This window comes from Python bivittatus, unplaced genomic scaffold (assembly GCF_059951505.1).
Source record: "Python bivittatus isolate LINGU-HERP-01145 unplaced genomic scaffold, Pbiv_v1 ctg000840_np1212, whole genome shotgun sequence".
NCBI lineage: Eukaryota > Metazoa > Chordata > Lepidosauria > Squamata > Pythonidae > Python > Python bivittatus.
Window position 1 is genome coordinate 43140480 of NW_028277113.1, and position 22640 is coordinate 43163119.

Sequence of the window (22640 nt, forward strand, 5' to 3'; positions counted from 1 at the left end):
ATGCATTTTGCAGAATCAAATACTTAAACTCAAGGGGAAAACAATCTAACCGCTCATCAAATGTATCTCATTCTGAACAGTATACAGACATTGAATATCATGAAGTTAATTACTTTTATTATATTTCAAATGAAAACTATTTTTCATAAGATTTGGAGCTTTCATATAGTTTGGAGCTTTTCATATTGTTTGGAGCTTTCTATGTGCTCAATTATTTTCCCAATATTTTAAGCAAAATTTTGATATATAAACTAAAGATAATACATGCATATTAACAGTGAATCTTTAGAAGTTTATAATCCCTGAATTCTGGGCATGTTAGTGGGGGTCTATGAGAACTGAATTCAAAAACACATGGATAATTATTATTTTCACTGGGAATAAATCATGAAGTGAGTCATCAACATCTCCTCTCCCCTTTGTCATAAGCTTGTGGTAGTTCTTTGCATTTTTTAAAACGATTCATGAAATTGAACTATGGCAAGTTTGCTCTCATATGGTGCTTTATCTCTGGAAGATGCACACAAAAAACTACTAATCGGTACCACTGCAAGTAAAGATGTAGGAAGCCAGCAATATTCAATATAAAGAAATAATTCATAACCTGACTCACCATTGTTTGATTTCTGATAAAAAACAGCTAAAAGGATCAAACTAATAATTTGGCTATAAAAAGTTTAAATAAATGCTTACCTAACTGTCCTCCTATGACTGTGTACACAGTGGACTCATTGCCAATCTTGTCAGCAATCTTGCACATCTTTTATAATCTATTGAAAATGACAGAAGCAAATTGTTAGTTTTGATTAGTAACAGGTGGCTAAATCCTGAAGAGAACCTTTGTTTAATTTCAATTTCAATTTCAGAATAGAAAAGTTTTTTTTTTTAAATACATAAAGTACAAAGGTGTTCATGACTAGGAAGTACTCGTCAGAATTCTGGTTTTCTGAATTGGCCATCGTCTGGCAGAAATAAAATTTGCAGAGAACTCAGAATTATTTTATGGGGCACTTAGGGCAAAGCTGGTGCTCCTCTCTCCCTTGCTTCAGAAACAATACATTGCTTTTCCTCCTCTACTTTGCCTATTCCCAAATGCAAAATATTCCACTGGTCGATCAGCCCTGCTGGTTTTCCTAGTGTCTTCCTTTTCCTCGGCTGCTGTGATGCCCCAGCATGGCATATCTCACTGGCCTGCTCACCTTCAATCTTCCCTTCCCTTCCCTTCCCTTCCCTTCCCTTCCCTTCCCTTCCCTTCCCTTCCCTTCCCTTCCCTTCCCTCCTTTCTATGAAGCTACTCAGACTTAACTTTTTTCAATTCTTACCACCTCCTCCTCCTCCCAAACAATTTCTTCCCAGAAAAGTGACATTTCAGTCTGCATTCATTCTTCATTCAGCATTCATACAAAATGTACATATATTGTTTTGGCAATGAACCACCCCAACATAACTGTTCTGTACAGAGAACAGTTGATACGAACTATTTAGCACACCCCTAATAAAATAATTTTATAGATGGACTGCAAAGTGACACTAACTTATACTATCTCTATTTTTTCAATTAAAGAAAAATGTTCATGGCTTTTGACTGTAGTACTTTAGACTAGGAGATAATTGAGGATGCCACATTTAAAAATACAAGAGATCAAATTACTGATTTTTATTAAATATCAGTTAACAATCAGTGAAAGTTTCTGTATGGGTTCTCAAAAGTAATTTTCACTGCGATAAATAAGAACAACAGCCCAATAAGAAGATACAGGATTACATTCTAAGGCTATATCATTATACCCACATTGATTGATTGATTGATTGATTGATTGATTGATTATGTGCTATCAAGTTGTTGTCTAATCTTAGTGACCACATATTATCAGTTTAAATCTCAGTTCTTCATAAGTTTTGTTTTCTTAAAGGAAAAGCTTGCCAGATTTTGCAGTTATTGAGAGATGATTCAGCACACAATTGAGAATATCCTTCATGGCTTATTATGTTATAGTGAGGAAGTGGCTTGCACATCCCAATGATGCTATGAGCTATATCACTGGAGGCAGCCACTCCCAGCATAAATGAGGGATTAGAGAAGAAACATCAACCTATTCTAGCATTCTTCCAAGAAAATCAAATTGATATTCACAACTAGAGTAATGACAGCATGATACTAGAAGATGGCCCTCTGAGGTTAGAAGGTATTCAGTGAGCTACTGGGGAAGAACAGGAGGCATGTATTGCTAGTTCATAAGATGCATTTGGATCGAAGTCAAAAGTATGTTCAGATGCATATATGGAGGGAAGCATAGATAAAATTTGATGGTGCAGAAACGTATACCATTGGTAACACAATATGGGACCATGAATCATAAATGTTATGTAGTCTGAGCAAAAGTGTCAAGATTAAACACTGGAAATCAGGAAACTGAAGTTGACTTTAATGGGTCACTTCCTTACAAGGAGCATCGAATCTACTGTGAATAAGGAGATCATAAAAGAAATGGAGTAGCCATCATTAAGAAAAAGGTATTATGGTCTGTGCTCAGATACAACCTTAAAAATGATAGAATGATCTCACTCTGAGCCCAAAGCAAGTAGTGAATTTTATAGTGATCCAACTCTAGGGTCCAACTACAGATGCACCATGTAATCAAAAGAGACATCATACTAATTATAAGAGACCAGACTGGTAAAGTTAGAAGTAAAATAGCATCTGGAATAGTGTATGAAGTAAAGTAAGAGACAAATTAATAGAGTTCTGCCAAGAAAATTAAATATTTATAGCAAATACCTTCTTCTTCAACCTAAAATATAACTTAAGGCATCATTGGTTGGACAACACTGAAACCAAACTAACGCTATTCTTTGTATGCAAAGATAGAGAAGTTCTATTCAGTTAGCAAAAACAAGACCAGATCATTAACTTTCATGCATAATTACAGCTTAACGAAAACAAGTGAAATCATTAGACTAATAAGATATGACCTCCGGAATATTCCATATGATTATGCAGTGAAGACAAAGAATTGATTTAATGAGCTAGATGTGATATATAGGGTATCAAAAGAGCTGTGAATTTGCTACACTCTTAAATATGAAGCAAACAAAATATTCCGAAATGCAAGATGTCTTACTGTTCATACCATGCTGAAGAATGGCAAAATGCAAAAACAGCAGAGGCAGAAGAAAAAGTGCCCAACTAAATGCTGAGTTCCAGAAAAGAGCAAGAAGAGAAACAACATTATGTCTAAATAAGCAGTACAAAGCAATTGAGGATAACAATGGAATGGGAAGATTAAAGTATTTAAGAAAATTACAGAAATGACATCCATCAGGTGTATCTTCAGAGTATAGTAAAAAAAAAAAAAAAGTCAAGATGGCAGCTGCAACAGTGTAATCAAAGCTCTGCCCAACACACATCAAAAGTGGATGGAACTGTGAATGTGCCATCATGGCTGCTGCCATCTAGACTTTATATCCTGCAGACACTGCTGACGTAGAAGAAGATTTAATCCATGAATTAGAGTCAGACATTCTGGAACAGAATGGGCCATAAAAATATTCCTAACAAAAACACTGCAGGAGTTGCTGAAATACCAGCAGAATTGGTCTTTCAGAATGGTAATCTTATAGATGGTGCACTTGGTATCTGTATATAGGCATAGAAAGCACAGGAGCAGCCAAAGGACTGGAAAATATCTATTAATGTGCCAGTTCCAAAAAAGGACCATGCTGAAGAATACTAGCACAGTATTGCTTTAACGAGGTAAACAATCCATCCACTGAATTCAAACTAGTTGTGTGTTGAACAATACTAGTTGATTTTTTTTTTTAAAAAATCTGGTCTTGAATATGCCTCCTATTCACATAAAAGTTTCTTCTATGGAGTATTTGATCTGTTCCCCCCCCCCCATCCTACCTTTTGACCTACAAATACTATAAACAAGACCCATTATTAGAAAATTCTGTAGCATTCTTCCTGCCTTGCAAAACTTCCCCACAACACATTATATTCAATCTTTTCCTCTGTGTAAAAAGACTATAGTTTCCAGTATTTATAAGGATAAAGTACTTCCTCTCCAGATCTGGTTAGGAGAACTGGTAGACACAAATGGTGTTACTGAAGTTCTTGAATGTCATTTTAATACAATTAGTTATTCAATAATCATGGTTGGTCTCCTAAGTACAGCAAGGTAGAATCCATCCCGTACATTAATGAAAATACACTGCACATTTTTCTTTCTTTAACCCGTTTTCTGTCATAAGAAAAGAAGTCTGAAAATATGAAAGGTTACAGATGAAAGACAACAACTGAATTTCTCATAAAATTATATGAGTGAAGGACAATTATACAATAAAGGCCTCAACTGGATAAACTGTGAAAGAGAAGGAAGAAACAGATTCTCAAAAAGGAGTAATCAAATTAACCTAAATTAAACAAATCTAATGAATCTAAATTAAAGTTGACTGATAGTTATTAAACATAAGATGCTCACTATCTATTCCTGAGATTTATGTACAAAACCATCCATCATACATTCCAATAAACTTAATAACCTGCTTTGGCCTAGCACCATTATTACAGGTTTGATGTTCAGTGAAACATCTGACAAGATAATAGCAGAAATGTACACACTCTATTCTCAAAGAAGGATAATGAAATAGTCTGGTGCTAAGAGCCTGTTTGTCTCTAAGTTGAGACAGGACAGTGAAAAATGAATTTAGTTTTAGTGGTAACTTACAAGCTGGTGTTGAACAATCCCGTGTATTGTGATATAGACGATGGAAATGCTTACTACATTCAGCTGAAAATGTGACAGGACCTGTTTGATAGTACATAAAAATTAATGAGATACAACATTTTGGTGGTCTTTTAACACTAGTTCAAATAAGTAAACTTATCCTTTTCAATTACTTATATTTGCTTCATTTATAACCTGCTTAAAATTATCTATCTTGCATCACCCATTCAAAATACAGTACCACTTAATCTTCTGACTTGGTTATATATGACTTATCATTTTTATAAAACTTATAAAACTAAAATGACAAGGGATGGCAAGCATGCAGAGACCTGGTTTCTGGAATTCTTTCCAAACCCTTTACCAACCATAATCATAAATTTGCCTTTGTACTTGAAGAAGCATATACCCTGCCCTAGATCACATGACTGGAGAAGGAGGAGGAGGGAGGGAGATTTAGAATGGAATAGCCAGCAACATTCTGAGCCACTATTCAAATTCTTTTCCTGGGGGACACATTGGAGAAATTATTCCTGGAATATTTTTCTCTGCAATCCCCAGTCCATGCAGTCGATTGTCAAACCCCGTCTTTCCTTGGCTGACTTCACCCCTCAGATCAAATTTGGTCCCATTTTGATTAGTTTTTGGAGAATTATCCTGCTGATGGACAGTCATATCATATAGAGTTCTGAGCCCCTTTACAAAATTTCTTTCCAATATTCCGCTGGGTTGACTGGAGTAAGAAGGTTGAGAAAGCATGCAGGGCATAGCTTTCAGGATTTTTTCAACCCTTTAAAAACAACTCTGCTTTAGGTCATATGAGTGGGAAGGAAAAAGGAGGCGGCTTTGAATGGAGAGTTAGAAACAACCTGCTCTCTGATTGCGTCTCTCTTAGGGATACACTGGGATTTTTTTGGTCTTTTCTCTACAGCTTCTTGTTGAATCTTTCCCATTTTTGAACTTAATTCTTTTTTTTCTTGGCTTCTCCAGTCCAAATTTGGTCCCATCCTATTCTGTTTTAAGAGAGTTATGCAACTGCCAACACACAGATAGATAAACAGAGTTCCAAGCCCTTTGCATAATTTCCAATATTCCTTGGCGTTAGAAAGAATAAAAAATACAGAGATGGTCTTAACTGAGATGTAAATCCTTGCATTTTTGATCATCCAGGTAGGCACTAAATTTTCTTTAATTTGCTGACAGAAACTATCAGAAGGTATTTATTAAGGAAATTCAATAAATGGCAATTGCTTGCCAGCCAAAATGTCTAGTTTGGGGACAGAGTGTGTGTTTTCTTTTGACACTTCTGAGTCCCACTGCTACTCTTTCAATAAGAAGTATAACATTACAGCTCAGCTGCTTTGATCCCCTACCTACCTGCCATGAGTTGAATTTGTTTATATATATGTCCACTGAAATGTGATTAGAAGCTTTGTGCAACCAGGAATTTGTGCAGATACACAGAACATTTCAAAGTCCTGGATCACCGGTTATGCTCCTATAGGTCACACAGTCTTTTCATTACAATTAAAAATTGTAATGTTTAATGTAAAAAAGAAAAAAAAGAAAAATTTTAAATACATGGAAGGAATCATATTAACAAAACACATATGAATTTAAATGAAATTGGATTATAAATCAAATTCTAGGCTTTGTTTTAGCGTCTCCCCCTTTTTGATCCTGGCATCTCATATATGCTCTCATTGAATAGCTGCATGCTGCTAGCACAGAGATGAATGTATGCGTTCATATGAATGTGAACAGTCACTTTCTTCAGATCTTTTAGCCATGTCATGATCCTAGTTTTGTATTTATTTGTATAGCTTTGTAATCTGAAAATTGCTAAACATTTTCTTTGATGAAATCAACATCTGGATAGAGGTTATCCAAATATATTTTTCATAGCTTTTACCTGTAAAGTGTTTGATGAACTTGTCTTTTAAACTGGAATCTCTTGGAAATACCTCTGTGAAACAACAGAGATTTCATATATTAAACAATAATATGCTTTAAAATATGTGCATCTATAAAACATATTAAGAAATTTGTTTTATTTGCCATTTTCCATCAACCATTGCAAAGCTAAAAAAATGCAAAATAAAATTCAAGGACAAAGTTTTAGTGATTCACTGAATTATCAGTCTAAATGGAGGAACAGCAAGTACAGGAATTCTCCTCTACAAAAGGAGCAATATACATAGAAAGTAGCTCCTTTATTTCCAGAGGAAGCACTGATTACATGCATAAAACCATGTGTGTATAAAGTGTTAGCACTCTACTGAAGAGAGAATGTAGGAAAGTAAAGCTAGAGATGGGCCTCACTAACATTTGCTGTGAATAACCAACCAGGTGGAGTGCAACATATTCTGCATAGCAACCAGGGCAGAGGAAGGAGAGTTTTTTAAAAAAATAAACTTCAAAGGTATCTTAGACAGCTCCCTGACATATGGTGATATAGGTACTGTTTGTTCAACCACATGTTTTTGTTTATTTAATATATGCTATATTTAAATTTGGAAAAGATGTCTATGTGTATATTTTTTGCTTAGTAATTTGAAAATGCTATTTACAATTATTTGCATAATATCAAAGCATAGAATTATTTACAGAACCTTATAAAAATGTACATAGGAAGACAGCATACACATAAGAAAGGACGGGAGAGAGAAGAAGGAAAATTAAAATTGAATTGTGATTATTGGTATATACAGGTACAGAAAAGTATGTCTCTGATCCCACCAATTTTGGCACTGGTACAAATCATTCTTGGTTTGCCCCTGCATACATCTGGCCACTCTTCAAAAGGCTTCTTATGAGGAAATGAGACCCTCAAGCAATATACAAGAATGTATTCATTTTTTATCCAGTGAATATATGGTGGAGTAGAGGAATGAAGGAATTCTGAGAGATGTCAAAATTGGCCCAAAAGGAATTAACTTATCCTGAGAGTCTGGCTGAATGCCATATCTAAATTATTCATTAAAAACTTTGAGAACCATACTGTTTCTCTTATTGGATCAAATTACTCTGCTTAGAAGATCTACAAAACATCATATGTCACCAGTAATCACCTTCATGATTACTATCATGATTACTAGCTCCCCTTGACTTCACTAACTTTTTTATATTTCTCCTGGCAAGTACTTGAGAAATATCTAGTGTTATGTAAATTGTTCTACCCATCTTCGTCTCAAATAGGCTTAGAAATTCTTGTGAACTACATTTCACATGATTTCTTGAACCCTCAAATGTTGCATTTGAGAGGCTGGTAGAAGGAGTCTAACACACACATAGAGATCAAAAACTCATTTTCCCTCTAGCCTCACAACTAGAAGCAAATGGTACAAAGTAGCTGCTAAGGAAAGGTTAAAGTCTCACTCACAGCAGTGATGCATACACTTTAATGTGCAACAAAATAAATCTAAGTCCAAATTCATCAATGTGTTCATTTACACTATTTGGGAAGCAGCATATTTAACTGGGGGAAAAATGGTGAGCAACAATTGGATATACAGTATCTCTCCATGTACATGCTGTATTTATTTCTACATAGGTCAAAGCCCTTCATAACCCTAATGATAAATAATTTTGGAAAGCCCTATCAGTCAGTATAATAATTTTTTCAATCCAGAAAATCTTGCCAAACTAGGCAAAAGAAAGCTAGAGGACCAGAGGACAAATACACCATCCTTCATATGGAATTCCACATTGTGGCTGCTGCAACAGAACGGTTGCTAAACGAACAGTTGTTAAACAAGAACTACCTGTATTACTATGTACCTGGAGAGTCAGTTTGTGGTTAAGGCATCAGACTAGAAACCAGGAGACTTTGAATTCTAGTCCTGCCTTAGGCATGAAAGCTGGCTGGGTGACTTTGGGCCAGTCACTCTCAATCAGCCCAACCCATTTCGCAGGGTTGTTGTTGTGATAAAAATAGAAGGCAGAAGTTTTAGACATGTTCGCTGCCTTGAGCTGACCAAATATAAGAAAGGCAGAATAAAAATATAACATAACATAACATAATAATAGTAGTAGTAGTAGTAGTAATAACAACAACAACAACAATCTTACAATTTTCCAGGGTGCCCCAGCAATTGCAGACAGCACTGACATGTTTCTCAATGCATGCACACATGTAATTGCCAGATTCGACAAACCAGCAGAACATGCTGTTAAATGTATTCTTATGAAAATTCAGTTGAGACATAAAACATACCAAAGGTATCCACACACAAAACTCAACAAGCCAACCAATCTATCTACATTTTTCATTTTGAAACGCACTCTGAAGCTCAACATTAACAGAACAAAAGAAAATGGACAGAAGCAGCATGCATGAACACACACACCAAAGCTCAGCAAAGTAATCAAACCAAGTAATAGGCAGACATAACTGGAGAAAGACAGTCCCATAAACATCCAGGCCCTGATCCATGAAGGGCTTTTGAGATGACAACCAGCACATTATTGAACTGGAAACCAGTGTAGCTCATGAAGGAAAGGTATCACATGGTCGTACTGAGAAGCAGCCATAACTATTCACACAAACACATTCTGGACCAGCAGTAGTTTCTGAGTGGTCTGGCAGCCATATGTAGAATGCATTGTAGTAGTCCAAATGGGAGGTGACTAAAGCATGAATAACCACAAGAAAAATCTGTTAGTCCTGAAAAGGGCATAATTGGTACAGAAGACAACCTGGGCAAAAGCCCTCCTTGTGGCACTCACCATGAGCTCTTCCAGCAAGGCCCATGAGTCCAGGAGGTCCCCCAAATTGTGAACAACTTTTTATCTCAGGAAGTGCAACCCACCAAGAATTAAAGATGGAAAATCCCTGCATGTGGCCAATTCCTGAATCCAAAGCCACTCAGCCTTTCTAGGGTTAAGCCTGAACCTATTTCTCCCTATCCAAGCACTGAGACAGGACCTCAGCAACATCACTTGGTTGACTAGAGATTGAGATATATAACTGGGTGTCATCAGCAAACTGATGATATCCAACTTCATGCCATTGGATTATTTACCCCAGAGGTCTCAGGTTGATGTTATATAGAAGAGGAGAAAGCCATGCACTCTCAAGGATCCTGCAAGGCATGGGTCTTGGGCCTGACTTCTACCCTTCAGAACTGACTGGAGCCAGCCACGTCTACAAAACAACCCCCCCCCCAACACTCCCAAATCTCAAAGTCAGTCCAGAAGAATTGATAGTATCAAAAACCACCAAGAGGTCAAAAGGACCAGGAGAGTCACATCACTACTGTCCTGGTCCCACCAAAGGTCATCAACAAGTGCAATCAATGCTATTTCAGTACTATATCTGACCTAAAACCTGACTGAAAATAGTACAAATAATCAGTTTTCTTCATGGTGCTCTGGACCTGCAGTCTAACTGCCTTCTCCATAACCATACCCTAAAAGAAGACTAGATGGAAACTGTCCAGTATCACTACAGTTATGTTGTAGGAAGAGAGCCTTGTTAATCTATGTTGGAAAAAAATCAGGAGTCTGATAGCACCTTTCTAATTAACAAATTTTACTCAAAGGCATAAGAAGCTATGAGGAGCGGTGCACTACTGTACTGCCTCTTAAGCAGGAGGAACTATTCTCTCACTCAAGAAGAATTCACCACCATTTCAATTCAACCAAGCTGTCTCCTAGGCAGCTTTAACCAGCTAAGAAGGACATGGATCTAACATACATGTATGATTGGGATAAAATTCTCAGACAAAAAAATGTCCATTTGAATCTTCATCTGTATAACTATCTCCTCAGACATTTACAATGTCTTTGTTTTGTGCTACCACTCTATTCTTCTTGCTTCTAATGTTCTCCTTACAATTTTCTTTCCATGTTCTTTTTTCCTTCTTCTCCATCTCCAGTCTTTTTTCCACACTATGCTCTTATCTCTCTGCATATACTGTCACTTCTCTTCACTGCCTCTACCTTCTCTGCACTTACAACTGTTCATTCAACTTCCTTCCACAAAGGACTCCTAGCCCAGGTCTCAAGCCACATTTTCTTCAGTCTACCTGGCTCCTGGAGTCCCTGTCCCAGACCATGGAGATTGGTAATAGTCCAGAATCACATGCAAAATTGATAGTGAGGCCAGGCACTGTTTCTGTCACTCTGTTCATGCAAAACAGGGCAGATTTTTAAAAAACAAAATAACTTAGTCAAAAATCCAATTAAGGTGCTTGGAGCTGCCAAAATTACTTGAAATAATACTGCTCCAGTGTTCTGAACACTCATCATGCTTTGTTTCAAGCTCAAAATAAAATTCCTGGAGCAAGGGAGCCTTTTCCTGAAACACAGAACACTCAAAATAGCTATTTTGGGTCTGGAATGTTTTGAGCTTGGAACATTTTCAGTAGCCCTATCCTGATAGGCTCAGATGAAAAAATGTTATCTTTCAGATTGACTGCCCTTTATATAGGGCTTTATGTTGGAAATGTGAACAACAAGAGGGGACATTTTACCATACTTGGTGGCATGTAAAGAAGCCAGAAATTTTTGAACTCAAATACATATACTAATATAGAAGATTTAAAATATTAATATACAGTGGAAACCAGAAGTTCTTCTTTTGAGACTGACTGGCAAACAGTTGGAAAAAAGATTGTACGGAGTTGTATAATGCTTTATATAGGTTCTCTGAAATTTAACTATCAACAGAGTAAGGTGTGTTGGATTTGTAATTATTTCTTTGTTTGATTATGGGACAATCAGCTACAAATCCAAATAGTGTATGTGGATGCATGATGAATGTTTATAACAGTGAAGGGGGAAAAAAAGAGGTGGAAACTCTTGGTGTTATATCTCAACAATCAAATATGTTTTGGACCAGACTGTGGGCATCTGCAGGAATATTTGCAGAGGGGGGAGGGGGACAGGAGAAATGTGTATATTATATACTGTTTCAACACATCTGCCCATTTTCTTGAATGTGTGCTTTATTATTTGATGTTGTTAGTGTAAACTAGCTTGAGTTATATTTATTTCTATGTCTTTAATGTCTTTGGCTTACTCCTTTTCTGTGCTTTGCACAATGTGCTTAGCTCAAAAGGAAATAATAGTTTGATAAGTATGCATGAGAAAGGAAAAATTCTGTCCCAAATCCTCAAACTCATCCAGTTACAGTAAACAGTACCACTAAAAAATGATCTGACATAAGACAGATAAATATACGTTCAGGTCCTTCACTTTATATCCTTTTTTAAAAACTAATTTTATTAAAAATTTAAGGAAAAAAACATAAAATCTAACAAGAACTAATAATTAGAGTAAAGAAAGAAAAAGAGAAAATAAATAGGAAAATAGAAAGCCAAAAGTGCTAGAAAAAGAAAAAGAGAAGAAAAAGAAAAAGAAAAAGAAAAAAAGGATAAAGAAGTGACTTCCGATTTTCTTTTATAACAGTCATAAGTATAAATGTAAGTTAACCTCTTACTCTATGGTTACAACATGACTTACCTTTTTTCTATAAACTATTTTTTTTACTAATTATCAAAACCATATACCATAATGTCATTTTTTTGTGTTTCTCGCAAAAAGTCATTAAGGGGTTTCCAGTCAGCATTAAACTTAGACAAAGTTTTGTCTCCAATCAAAGCTGTCAATTTAGCCACTTCAGCAAGTTCCATCATCTTCACCATCCATTCCTCTACTGTGGGTAGTATTGATTCTTTCTACCTTTCTGCATATAATAATCTTGCTGCAGTTATCATATATAAAAACAAAGTTCCATGATTTTTTTCCAACTGTTTGCCAGTCAGTCTCAAAAGAACTTCTGGTTTCCACTGTATATTAATATTTTAAATCTTCTATGTTAGTATATGCATTTGAGTTCAAAAATTTCTGGCTTCTTTACATGCCACCAAGTATGGTAAAATGTCCCCTCTTGTTGTTCACATTTCCAACATAAATTTGAAGTACCTTTATACATTCTAGACAGTTTTTCTGGTGACATATACCAACGATACATCATTTTATAAAAATTATCTTTAAGATTATAGCATAATGTAAATTTTAATCCTTTTAACCACATAGTCTCCCACTGTTCCACTTGTATATTGTAACCAAAATTTGTGGTCCATTTTATCATGCATTCTTTGACTTGTCCTTCTTCTGTTTCAAATTTCAATAAAAGTTTATACATTTTAGGAATAACATGTTCATCATTTCTACACAGTTCTATTTCAAATTCAGCCTTACAATGTTCAAAACAAAAAGTTCTTTTGTCTACTTTAAATTTTTCTAGTAGTTGTACATAAGAGAATCATTGACAAGTATATCCTTCTACCTCTAACTCCTCTCTTGATTCAAGTTTGCATTCTGCTTGAGAAAATTCTAGTATATCAAAATAAGTTAACCATTTATGTTTACTTATCATTTCTCTTCTGTAAAATGCTTCTTGTGGTGAGAGCCACAAAGATATTTTCAGACAGAACCTGAGTTTGCATCTGTTCCATATTCTCAACATAACATGTTTAACAAATTGATTTTTAAAGTCTGCATTAATCTTATCATACCATAAATGTCCATGCCAACCAAATCTCAAGATATATTCTTCTAACTCCAAAAGTCTTCTATTTCTCAAGAACATCCATTCTTTCATCCAAACTAAACTAAAAGCTGCAAAATATAATTTCAAATCAGGTAGACCCAATCATTGTCTTTCCTTTCCATCTTGTAACACTTTATATTTAACTCATGGTTTTTTCCCCTGCCAAACAAATTTAGATATATTTTTCTGCCATTGTTTAAATGCTATATCAGATGTCAAACAGATATAGTCTGGAACAAAAATAGTATTCTGGATAAAACATTCCTCTTAATCACAGGAATTCTCCCCAACGATTACAATTGTGTTTTCTCCTATCTTAACATATCTTTTTTAACCTCATTCCAAGTCATAACATTGTTGTTTTGGAATAACATACAATTCATATTTGTCATGTTAATATCCAAGTATTTTACCTTCTTCTTGACCTTAAAATCCATTTTATTCATCAATTCTATTTGATCTTGTATCTTCATATTTTTTGTTAACATCTTTGTCTTCTGTTTACTAATCTTGAAACCTGCTAATGCACCAAATTCTTTTAGTTTTCCCATCAATATTTCTATTCCCTTTAGAGGATCTTCTAAAACCAACACCAAATCATCTGCAAAAAGTCCAGTTCAAATTGTCAGAAGCTTTCCCTGCATCTAAGAAAATCAATGCTGTTTGTTTTTCATTATGCTGTTCTAAATATTCTAAAATGTCCAGCACCATTCTAACATTGTCTTTTAACTGTCTTTTAGGTAAAAACCCACATTGATCTTCATGAATAAATTATTATAAAATTATTTTCAATCTATCAGCTAGGATATTTGTGAACAACTTATAATCATTATTCCAGTGGGAGATTAATGGCACTTTATATATTTTTACAGAATATCTAAATTGGTTTACAAAAAGATAAAATATGTTACTAAATCAAAATACAATTAAAACAAAACATGATTATTAGTAAGTCATTCAAAGCTATAAAATTAAGAGTCATGCCAATCAAAGAATTAACACTGATAGCAGTACAAATTGAAAAACCAAGAAAATCTTATATAGAAACATTATATGAGATAGATAGATAGATAGATAGATAGATAGATAGATAGATAGATAGATAGATAGATGATAGATTGATGAGAGTCTGTTGAGATTGTTGAATATGAGAGTGACACAGATTAAGAGAGGCTGGATGGTAGTAAAGAGAGGACAGATAGTTAAGACTGATAGGGTGGAACTATCAGTGGGCCATTCGGCAGACGTACAGACCAGCTATAAATACCTTGATATCCCACAGTCACATGGGAACCACGATGACGAGGCAAGGAAGACAGCAACATCCAAGTACCACCAAAGGATAAGACAGGTCCTGAAGAGCCAGCTCAATGGGAAGAACAAGATCCATGCCATCAACACGTACACCCTGCCAGTCATCAGATATCCTGCCGGTATAGTGAGCTGGCCAAAGGAGGACATGGAAGCTGCTGATGTGAAGATGTGGAAGCTCCTCACAATGTACAAAGGTTTCCATCCCAGGTCCAATACCCAGAGACTACACCAGCTGGAAAGAGGGTGGGTGGGGTCTGGTGAGTGTCAAAGCCACTGTCCTGGATGAAACCCAGAGCATCCAGGAGCATATCAGTAAGATGGCACCCAAAGATGAGCTGCTGAGAAAACTCCTGAGGCAGCAGCAGACATGGGAGGAAGTTCAAGTACAGGTAGTGCCATGGCAAGACAAGCTTCTGGATGGGAAGTACCATCAACAGATAGCTGAGGTGGCTGACATTGGGAAATCCTACCAGTAGCTGGAAAGGACTGGACTAAGAGACAGCACTGAGGCACTGATCATAGCAGCACAAGAACAGGCACTAAGCACCACTTCCATAGAAGCAGGGGTCTATCACACTAGGCAGGATCCAAGGTGCAGACTGTGCAGAGAGGCCTCAGAAACAGTCCAACACGTAGTGGCAGGGTGATGCAGCCAGGAACAGCATACACTGAACAGTACAACTAAGTATCTGGCATTGTGTACAGAAACATCTGCACAGTGTATGGGCTAGAGCCTCCCAAGTCCGGATGGCAGATTCCACAGAAGGAATCATGGAGAATAACAGGGCTGAGATCCTGTGGGACTTCCAGATCCAGATCAACAGGCAGGTACTGACCAATCAACCAGACATAATGGTAGTAGACAAGGACCAGAAGACAGTGGTGGTGATAGAGGTAGCAGTGCCAAGTGACAGCAACATCAGGAATGAGGAGTATGAGAAGCTGGAGAAGTACCAGAGCCTGAAGGAAGAACTAGAGAGGATGTAGAAAGTAAAAGCCAAAGTGGTCCCAGTGGTGGTACGGGCTGTGACTCCTAAGCTGGGAGAGTGGCTCCAACAGATCCCAGGAACAACATCAGAGCTGTCTGGCCAAAAGAGTACAATGCTTGGAACACCTAAGATATTGTGCAGAACGCTCAAACCCCCAGGCTTCTGGTAGAGGACCCAAGATTGAGGAAGACACACACCACTCATAGGAGTGAGAGAGGATTTTATATATGTATATGTACATGTATATATCTTTTCCAATATCCCCATAATAGTTTCACTTTCTCTGTTCCATTGCTTGTTGTTTGATTCAATTCTTTTTCCTAGTTTACACCTATGTGAAACAGGCTCCCTTCTCTCTTAGTCATCTACCAAGCCATTTCCTTATCACTTTTTTTTAAAAAAGCTGTTCCTAACCATCATTGTCTCAGTTTTCACTTTTAACACATCTTTTCCTTCCCTTCATTTTAATATATGTTTTAAGGTTTCTTCCTTTCACCTGTTACCATTCTCATTTAGACTCTGAGCTATATAATGAGACTCTTGCATTATAATGAGTGGAAATACTGGCTAGTGAAAGTAACAAAAGTTCCATATTCGAGAAAAGAATTAGTATTACCTCTGTAAATGGTGTGTTTATTACATCATACAGGGGTACCAAACAGTGGACCACTTTAATAGAATGGATTCTGCAGGATTACAATTCTGTTTCTGTCACTGAAAAATGGAAGATTCTTACTGTCATCCTGACCTCTTGCTTAAAATTCAGCATTATCCCAAGGAATGTTTAGAACTAAATGAAATACCAATAATCCCCACTTTATGTACAATCTTCAATATTATATTCTATACTTTCCCAGCCCAAGTATTGGACCTCCCACTAATTTCTGAGGATCACTCTCCATAGCTTATCTAGTCCTTTAACCATGCAGGAGAATGTCAACACAGAAATAGCCATAGAGCTTTTAAAATCTCCATTCAGAAATCCATCAGGAGGTATAGCAGATTTTTTATTTTATTTATTTGTCATATTTATATTTTGCTGTTCCTCCAGGAGTTTAAGACAGAATACAAAGCACTTCCTTCTCCATTTTTTCCGACAAGCACAACAGGATAGATTTGGCTGAGGGAGATTAACTGGCCCCAAGCCATCCAGTGAGCTTCTAAGGCTGAAGGTACTCCAATAACTTAAGGTCATCTCTCAGTGAGGCAACAGCTCTCTTTATAAGAGAAGATGCCATCCAGTATCTCCTATAGTATGCTGTCCATGATTCTGATAGCTTGTGTGTGTGTGAGAGAGAGTATGTGTGTGTGTGCATGTGACTACTTAAGTTCATTTGTAATATTTTCTATTTTAATGTATTTCCTATGCACTTTCAAGGCATTATACATGACAGGACACTACTGCAATTACTCCTAGCCACATAATAACTTTAAAGTAAGAAATGCACATATCTTGCACATCTTCTTTGGTGGTATCCTTCTCTAAATGCCACAACTGAAAGCTTCCTGGATAAATGACTTATTATTATTATGGCTGGTTGCACAGTCAGCCAGATGTTTAGACTGGATTTGGCATTTTTATCCACCTATAGACTCCTTTCCAAGGACCTGGGATAGGCAGATGTTATTTGATGGTGTTAATTATTATGGTTGGTCGCACAGTTGGCCAGATGTTTAGACTGGATTTAGCATTTTTATCCATCTATCGATTTTATCAACCTATTGAGTCCTTCCCAAGGACCTGGGTTAGGCAGATGTGGTTGTTTGATAGTTGTTGTTGTTGTTGTTGTTATTATTATTTACAAATTAGGAAAGCAATATCATTTCTAAAGCAAAATAACTGATAATGTATTTCCTAGTAATGAAGAAAAAAATGAAATGGGCAGTTTGGATCAATTAATGCCCAAAGACTTTAGTTAATGGTTTTCAGATAAGGGAGAAGGAATGTTGGGATAAAGGCAAGAACGGTGTGCACAAGCTCATGATTTGTACATGTCTTAAGCTAATATTTTCAGAGAATAATATTCTTTTGATCTACATACCTAGTACATGGAACGTGACAACTGGACAATGTAAATGGATTCTCCATGCCCTTACTATGACCAAAAGACTGATATTGAAGCATTGGAAAGATAAATATATGACCCTATTTATTCAATGGATTGAAGACATGATTGTACTTGCTACTTGCAAGCAGATTGCCTATAGATGTAGACTTTGTATGGACAAGTATAACGAAATATGGGACTCATTTATACAAAATACAGTAGGTTTTTTTAAAAAAAATAATAGATAAATGTATTGGAAATCTATATGTACTTAAATAATACTAGCATGAGATAAGTATATATAGAATTGTAATCGTTTATTGTTATGACATATTAACCTTTTTTTTCCTTTGTTGTATTTCTTTCACTTTTTTGTTAAAGCACTTTTTATGTGTTTTTTTCCCCTCTCCTTGACAATGTATCTCCATCATTATTATCTTTGTATTTTGTTCATTTTCCTTCCTTTTTGTGGAAGGAAATTAATTAAAAAGCAATAAAATTAATTTTAAAAAATTGTACACGTCTTGGTTTAAGCAGTTGGCATCAAAAGTAATGTACTTTAGGATCCTGTAGCATTTTCTTTCTAGGAAGATTTCTAGCAATTTCTCATTTCATTTAAACACAAACATCACATAACTAAAGGAAGGTAAGTGATAATAGTGATTACTCAGAATCCATGCCCACCTCACAAAAACATATTAGTACCAAGAATGACCTTGTGTTAGTCCTTCAAAGTAGGCCTGATCAAGAAACAGACACTGTAGGGATTCCAGGAGTGCTTCTTTAGTATTGTAAGGTACAATAACAGAATCTTGAAAACCTGTTCAATTTTCTGCCTGTCCCATCTTACACTGAACAAAATCATGGTGAGGTTAATTTATTTCTTATGTTTCCTTCAATCTATGTAATCTCTTGTCCAAGTCCCTTCCTTCCTTAACATCTCTTTATACCTTCCCCAAGATCAGCTCTAAATGCCTGTATACCTTGTGATGATGCATCTTTCACTGTCTAATCATTTTAGATTTTGGGGGGTTACTTCCATCCCCTAATTAACCAGATGAACAGGCATCAAGCCCATCCTTAGCCATGGAAACAGACTCTGCCATTCATAATAATATATATCTCAGGTGCCAACTGCCCAAAATAAATTTAGGGGAAAAAATTATTTAATTCATTCAAGAGTTTGTCAATATTCTTCTAACACAAACCTATTGAAACTGATGACCAGGGATCAAATGTTCAGATCTCTCAATTTTCACCCAAAATCTCAAATGATTTCCCTGTGCAGCCCTTATTTTCCTAAATATTGATTAAATCTGTTTTATTATCATTTTTTGGAAAATATATTCCTTGCTCTTCAAAGATATCAGTGGTTCATTTTATTTTACTGAGGTAATAATTAGCCAACATCCTAAGGCTGATTGTTAAAAGTAAAAGGAATCTCCTTAATGTTTCGGCCATTTATGTATTTTGAAAATCAATACCATTTCAAATAAAGGCAATTTCCATTTATATAGATAGAATAGTTTTTGTTTTCAAAAAGTGCTTTTGACCAACTTATATTAATTTATACCTTCCTTAATAATACTAACATCAACTCAGTGAAGAATGCTGCAATCAAATGTTATTAGAGTTTCTGCTTGTGGAGGAACCTCAACTTATATACTGCAGCTGTAGACATAAAGGTCTCTTTCATAGAAGTTTACTTGTGGTCAGCATGGATTTTCTTCTGAAGAAAATATAAAATATGCAGTATCAGGAAGCAGAGGCTACTAAGATCCTGCCTACACTGAGTTCAAGTGCCTGGATCTCTGTCTCTCAGAGATGCCTCTGCATTCTCAGTTTAGTTGTTAATACTCCAATTTTAACTGAATTAGGTCCTTCAAATACATACACACACACAAACACACACAGAGTTTTATGCAGGAATCAAGGTGGCTAACAAATGGATCTCCCTTCATTTTATCTTCACAAAAGCCCTGTGAGGAAAGTTGTGCTGAAAAGGAGTGATTGCCCCAAAGCTATCCAGTGAGTTTCTATGGCTGAAAGTCTGACCTGGGTCTCCCCAGTCTGACTTTCAGTACTTAACATCCTCAACTGCTTCAAAGTTCTTATAATTCAAATACTAGAACTTTGTACCGCAAATATTTCATTTTTGTTGCTGCTGCTGCTGCTTTGGAATACAGTTCATATAGATGTTTTGGGAGGCTTTATAAAATGGTATACAAATAGATTTAATAGATAATTAATAATAGGAGAAGTAGAAGCATGACTATTATTGTTGTTGCTCTTCTTGTCTAGTCATTTCTTTCTAAGACCTAATGCACAACAGTTTATCAAGACTGTCAGTAACTGCTTCTTAGAACGCCTGTAAATTCATCCTTCTGATATGTGATAGCATCCAGCCATCTTGTCTTCTTCCAGTCTCATTTTCTATTGCCTTTTATCTTTTCAATCAGGGTATTGTCCAAGGACTCTTGCTTCTGTATTATGTGTCCAAAATATGTCACATTGAGCTTCATTGTTAGAGTTTCCAGTGAGCTTTCTAGCTTTACTTCATCTTCTTGCTGTCCAAGGTACTCAACAAATTTCTACAGCACCACTGAAGAAAATAATTATGATTATTTATGGCCCCTGGATGCAATTCAGATATAAGTAAGTGTCATGGACACCAGAGGAACTGAGCCAACATCTTTCTCTAGGAATTAAATCCAAAGAATTAGCAATGGAACATGTATATAATTTTTCCTGCCACCTCCATTCCATTGCATCCTAAGTCTGTGAAAGCCATCCCTTAATCTAATACATTGGGTGCCTATAGTTAGAAGCAGAAAACACTCAAGAGACCTTCCCCACAATTTGAGCAAAGTTTACTTTGCTTATTAATGGTAGCCTGGAAGCAAATAATCTGATTCCAGCTTCACTATGTGATGCAAACAAAATATTTTAAAAGTTAAAAGAAAGAGGGAAAGAAAAGAACACTATACTGTAAGGAGGGATGGAAAGAATAAAGGAAAAAATATATGTCTGTAGATATCAGTGGAGTGGAATGGGAAGTGAAGATAAAGAACACTAGATTGGAGACAAGGTGGGAACTGAGTATCCAGGAAAGGGGGATGAATGATAACTTGATCATGGTCACTCAGCTCTGGTGGCAGCATTGGGACCTAATTCTGTGGCAAAGTCTGGATGGGATGCGTTTTTCCTTGCTTGCCTGAGGATACTCAAGTCTTGCAATTTTTTAGAAGTCCACATAGTATGGGACTTTAGATTTGTTGGAAGCAACTACAGGTAATCCTCATTTAGGGACTGCCTCATACAGTGACTGTTCACAGTTATGACAGCAATGAAAAAGTAACTTTGTGACCAATCCTTGCATTTACTACCTTCACAGGTCTATAAAGCAAAGGAAACCTGAAGTAAGATCATAAGCACAGTTGCAGTTTCACTTAGCGAGCACTTTGCTTAATGACTGAGTTGCTGGTCCCAACAGTGGTCCCTAAATGAGGACTACCTTTAGTTTATGTGTCACTGTGTAATTTTAACTCTTTATAATGGTTAGAACAGGATATCACACTGATGTGAAACTCTGTTTCCCAGCAGCATAGAAGAGAAGAAATGGAGCTTTGGGAAACTTGAATAAGAAAATGGCTCAGGATCTAGGTAGGTGTCAGGCCTAGCCCAAGGAAATCCAGGAGACCATACAGAAATTATCCAGCAAGGTTTATTAGCTACAACCCATTTACAGAAATCTTCCCAGACTGGAGCCCAGTTCCCAGGCTCAGCCAGTTCATACCGATGGTATTTCTCAGGAAGGTGCCAATCTCCTCCGCTTATCTCTTCCTCGCTCCTCTGGAGATGAGAGCACATTCTTTACTCCCCTCCCACCATTCCAGTCCATCACATCGGGTGCTACTATTTTGATTCTCTGGTTAGATGGAGAGGCTCAAGGATTCAGATGGGAGAGGGACAACTATTCTAACAACGTAATAATAATAGAGGAGAAAGGGGCCACATTGTTCAGATTTAGTTAAAAGCATAATCTTTTGCTTCCCTCATTTGTATGGATCTGATTTTTGCTCATCTTAATATTGGTTACATTTTAAATAATTACTTGTGGTATTATCATTACAGGAAAAATTTAGATGGTTACTAAGCCTCTACAAGGGTGCAGGCATCATAAATAAAGTCTCAGTTTAAAAATTCACTTAAAGAGAAAGTTTGGGAGGATATACTAGGGCCAAAGACTTACCTCTGGATTTATAAGCCTAATTCCTTGAGAAAACGATTGTGTTTGAAAGTGTAGTTTGTAGCATCCTATTTCACCTTTTTGAACTGACATTTGTTTTGACTCAGGTCTCTCTGAATGATTTGTTCAGTATCACTGGATCAAATCTTAGCTTTACTAACAGAAAAGCAGATTTCTACAGTCACATGCAAATAGACTGATTGATACTAGATAGTGCATTACTGAAACAAGAAGCAGCTAAAAACTGTCTCTCCTGCCCAAAAAATAATGACTTCTAGAATACTGCATCATACTGGTGAGAGAAAAATTGGTAAGAATTGGTTTCACTATAAACGGGGCTTGCATTTGATACACAGAATCCTCCTTTGTAATGGCTTCAATAGCTTTTTTAAAACAATAAACACACTTACCGGAAATTTTTATATTCTTGAATGTCTCTTTATTTGTTTACAGTCCAGTTCACTAAGAGAAATCTAACAATCTCCATCTGCATCATGTTTGGCTCCCAGGTATCTATAGGCCTTTTCCCAACTATATCAGCCCAACCTATCAGATCTTGTAGGGAACAGGTCCTAGTGATTCCACGTTTCTGAAAGGTGCGGACAGATGAGATTAGACAGTATTGCTTCTCTGTAGTAGAGCCTTTGGTTTGGAATGGCCTCTCATTGGAGATCAGATTCCTTCCTTCCTTACTGACCTTTACGAAGCTATTAAAACCCAGTTATTCCAGACAACATTTTCATGATTTTG

The 22640-nt window shown here is 36.3% G+C and overlaps 1 protein-coding gene across 1 annotated transcript in view; it reads right to left on the reverse strand.

Annotated features, from left to right (window-relative positions):
- Positions 1–22640, reverse strand: part of ALKAL1 (ALK and LTK ligand 1) — a 29652-nt gene that overhangs the window by 1792 nt on the left and 5220 nt on the right. The window contains exons 2-4 of the mRNA XM_025175627.2: positions 6643–6696; positions 4731–4811; positions 694–770 (exon numbers count right to left, since the gene is read on the reverse strand). Of these exons, the coding sequence (XP_025031395.1) occupies positions 706–770; positions 4731–4811; positions 6643–6696 (200 nt within the window). The 3' untranslated portion in view covers positions 694–705. The remainder of the gene's footprint in view (positions 1–693; positions 771–4730; positions 4812–6642; positions 6697–22640) is intronic.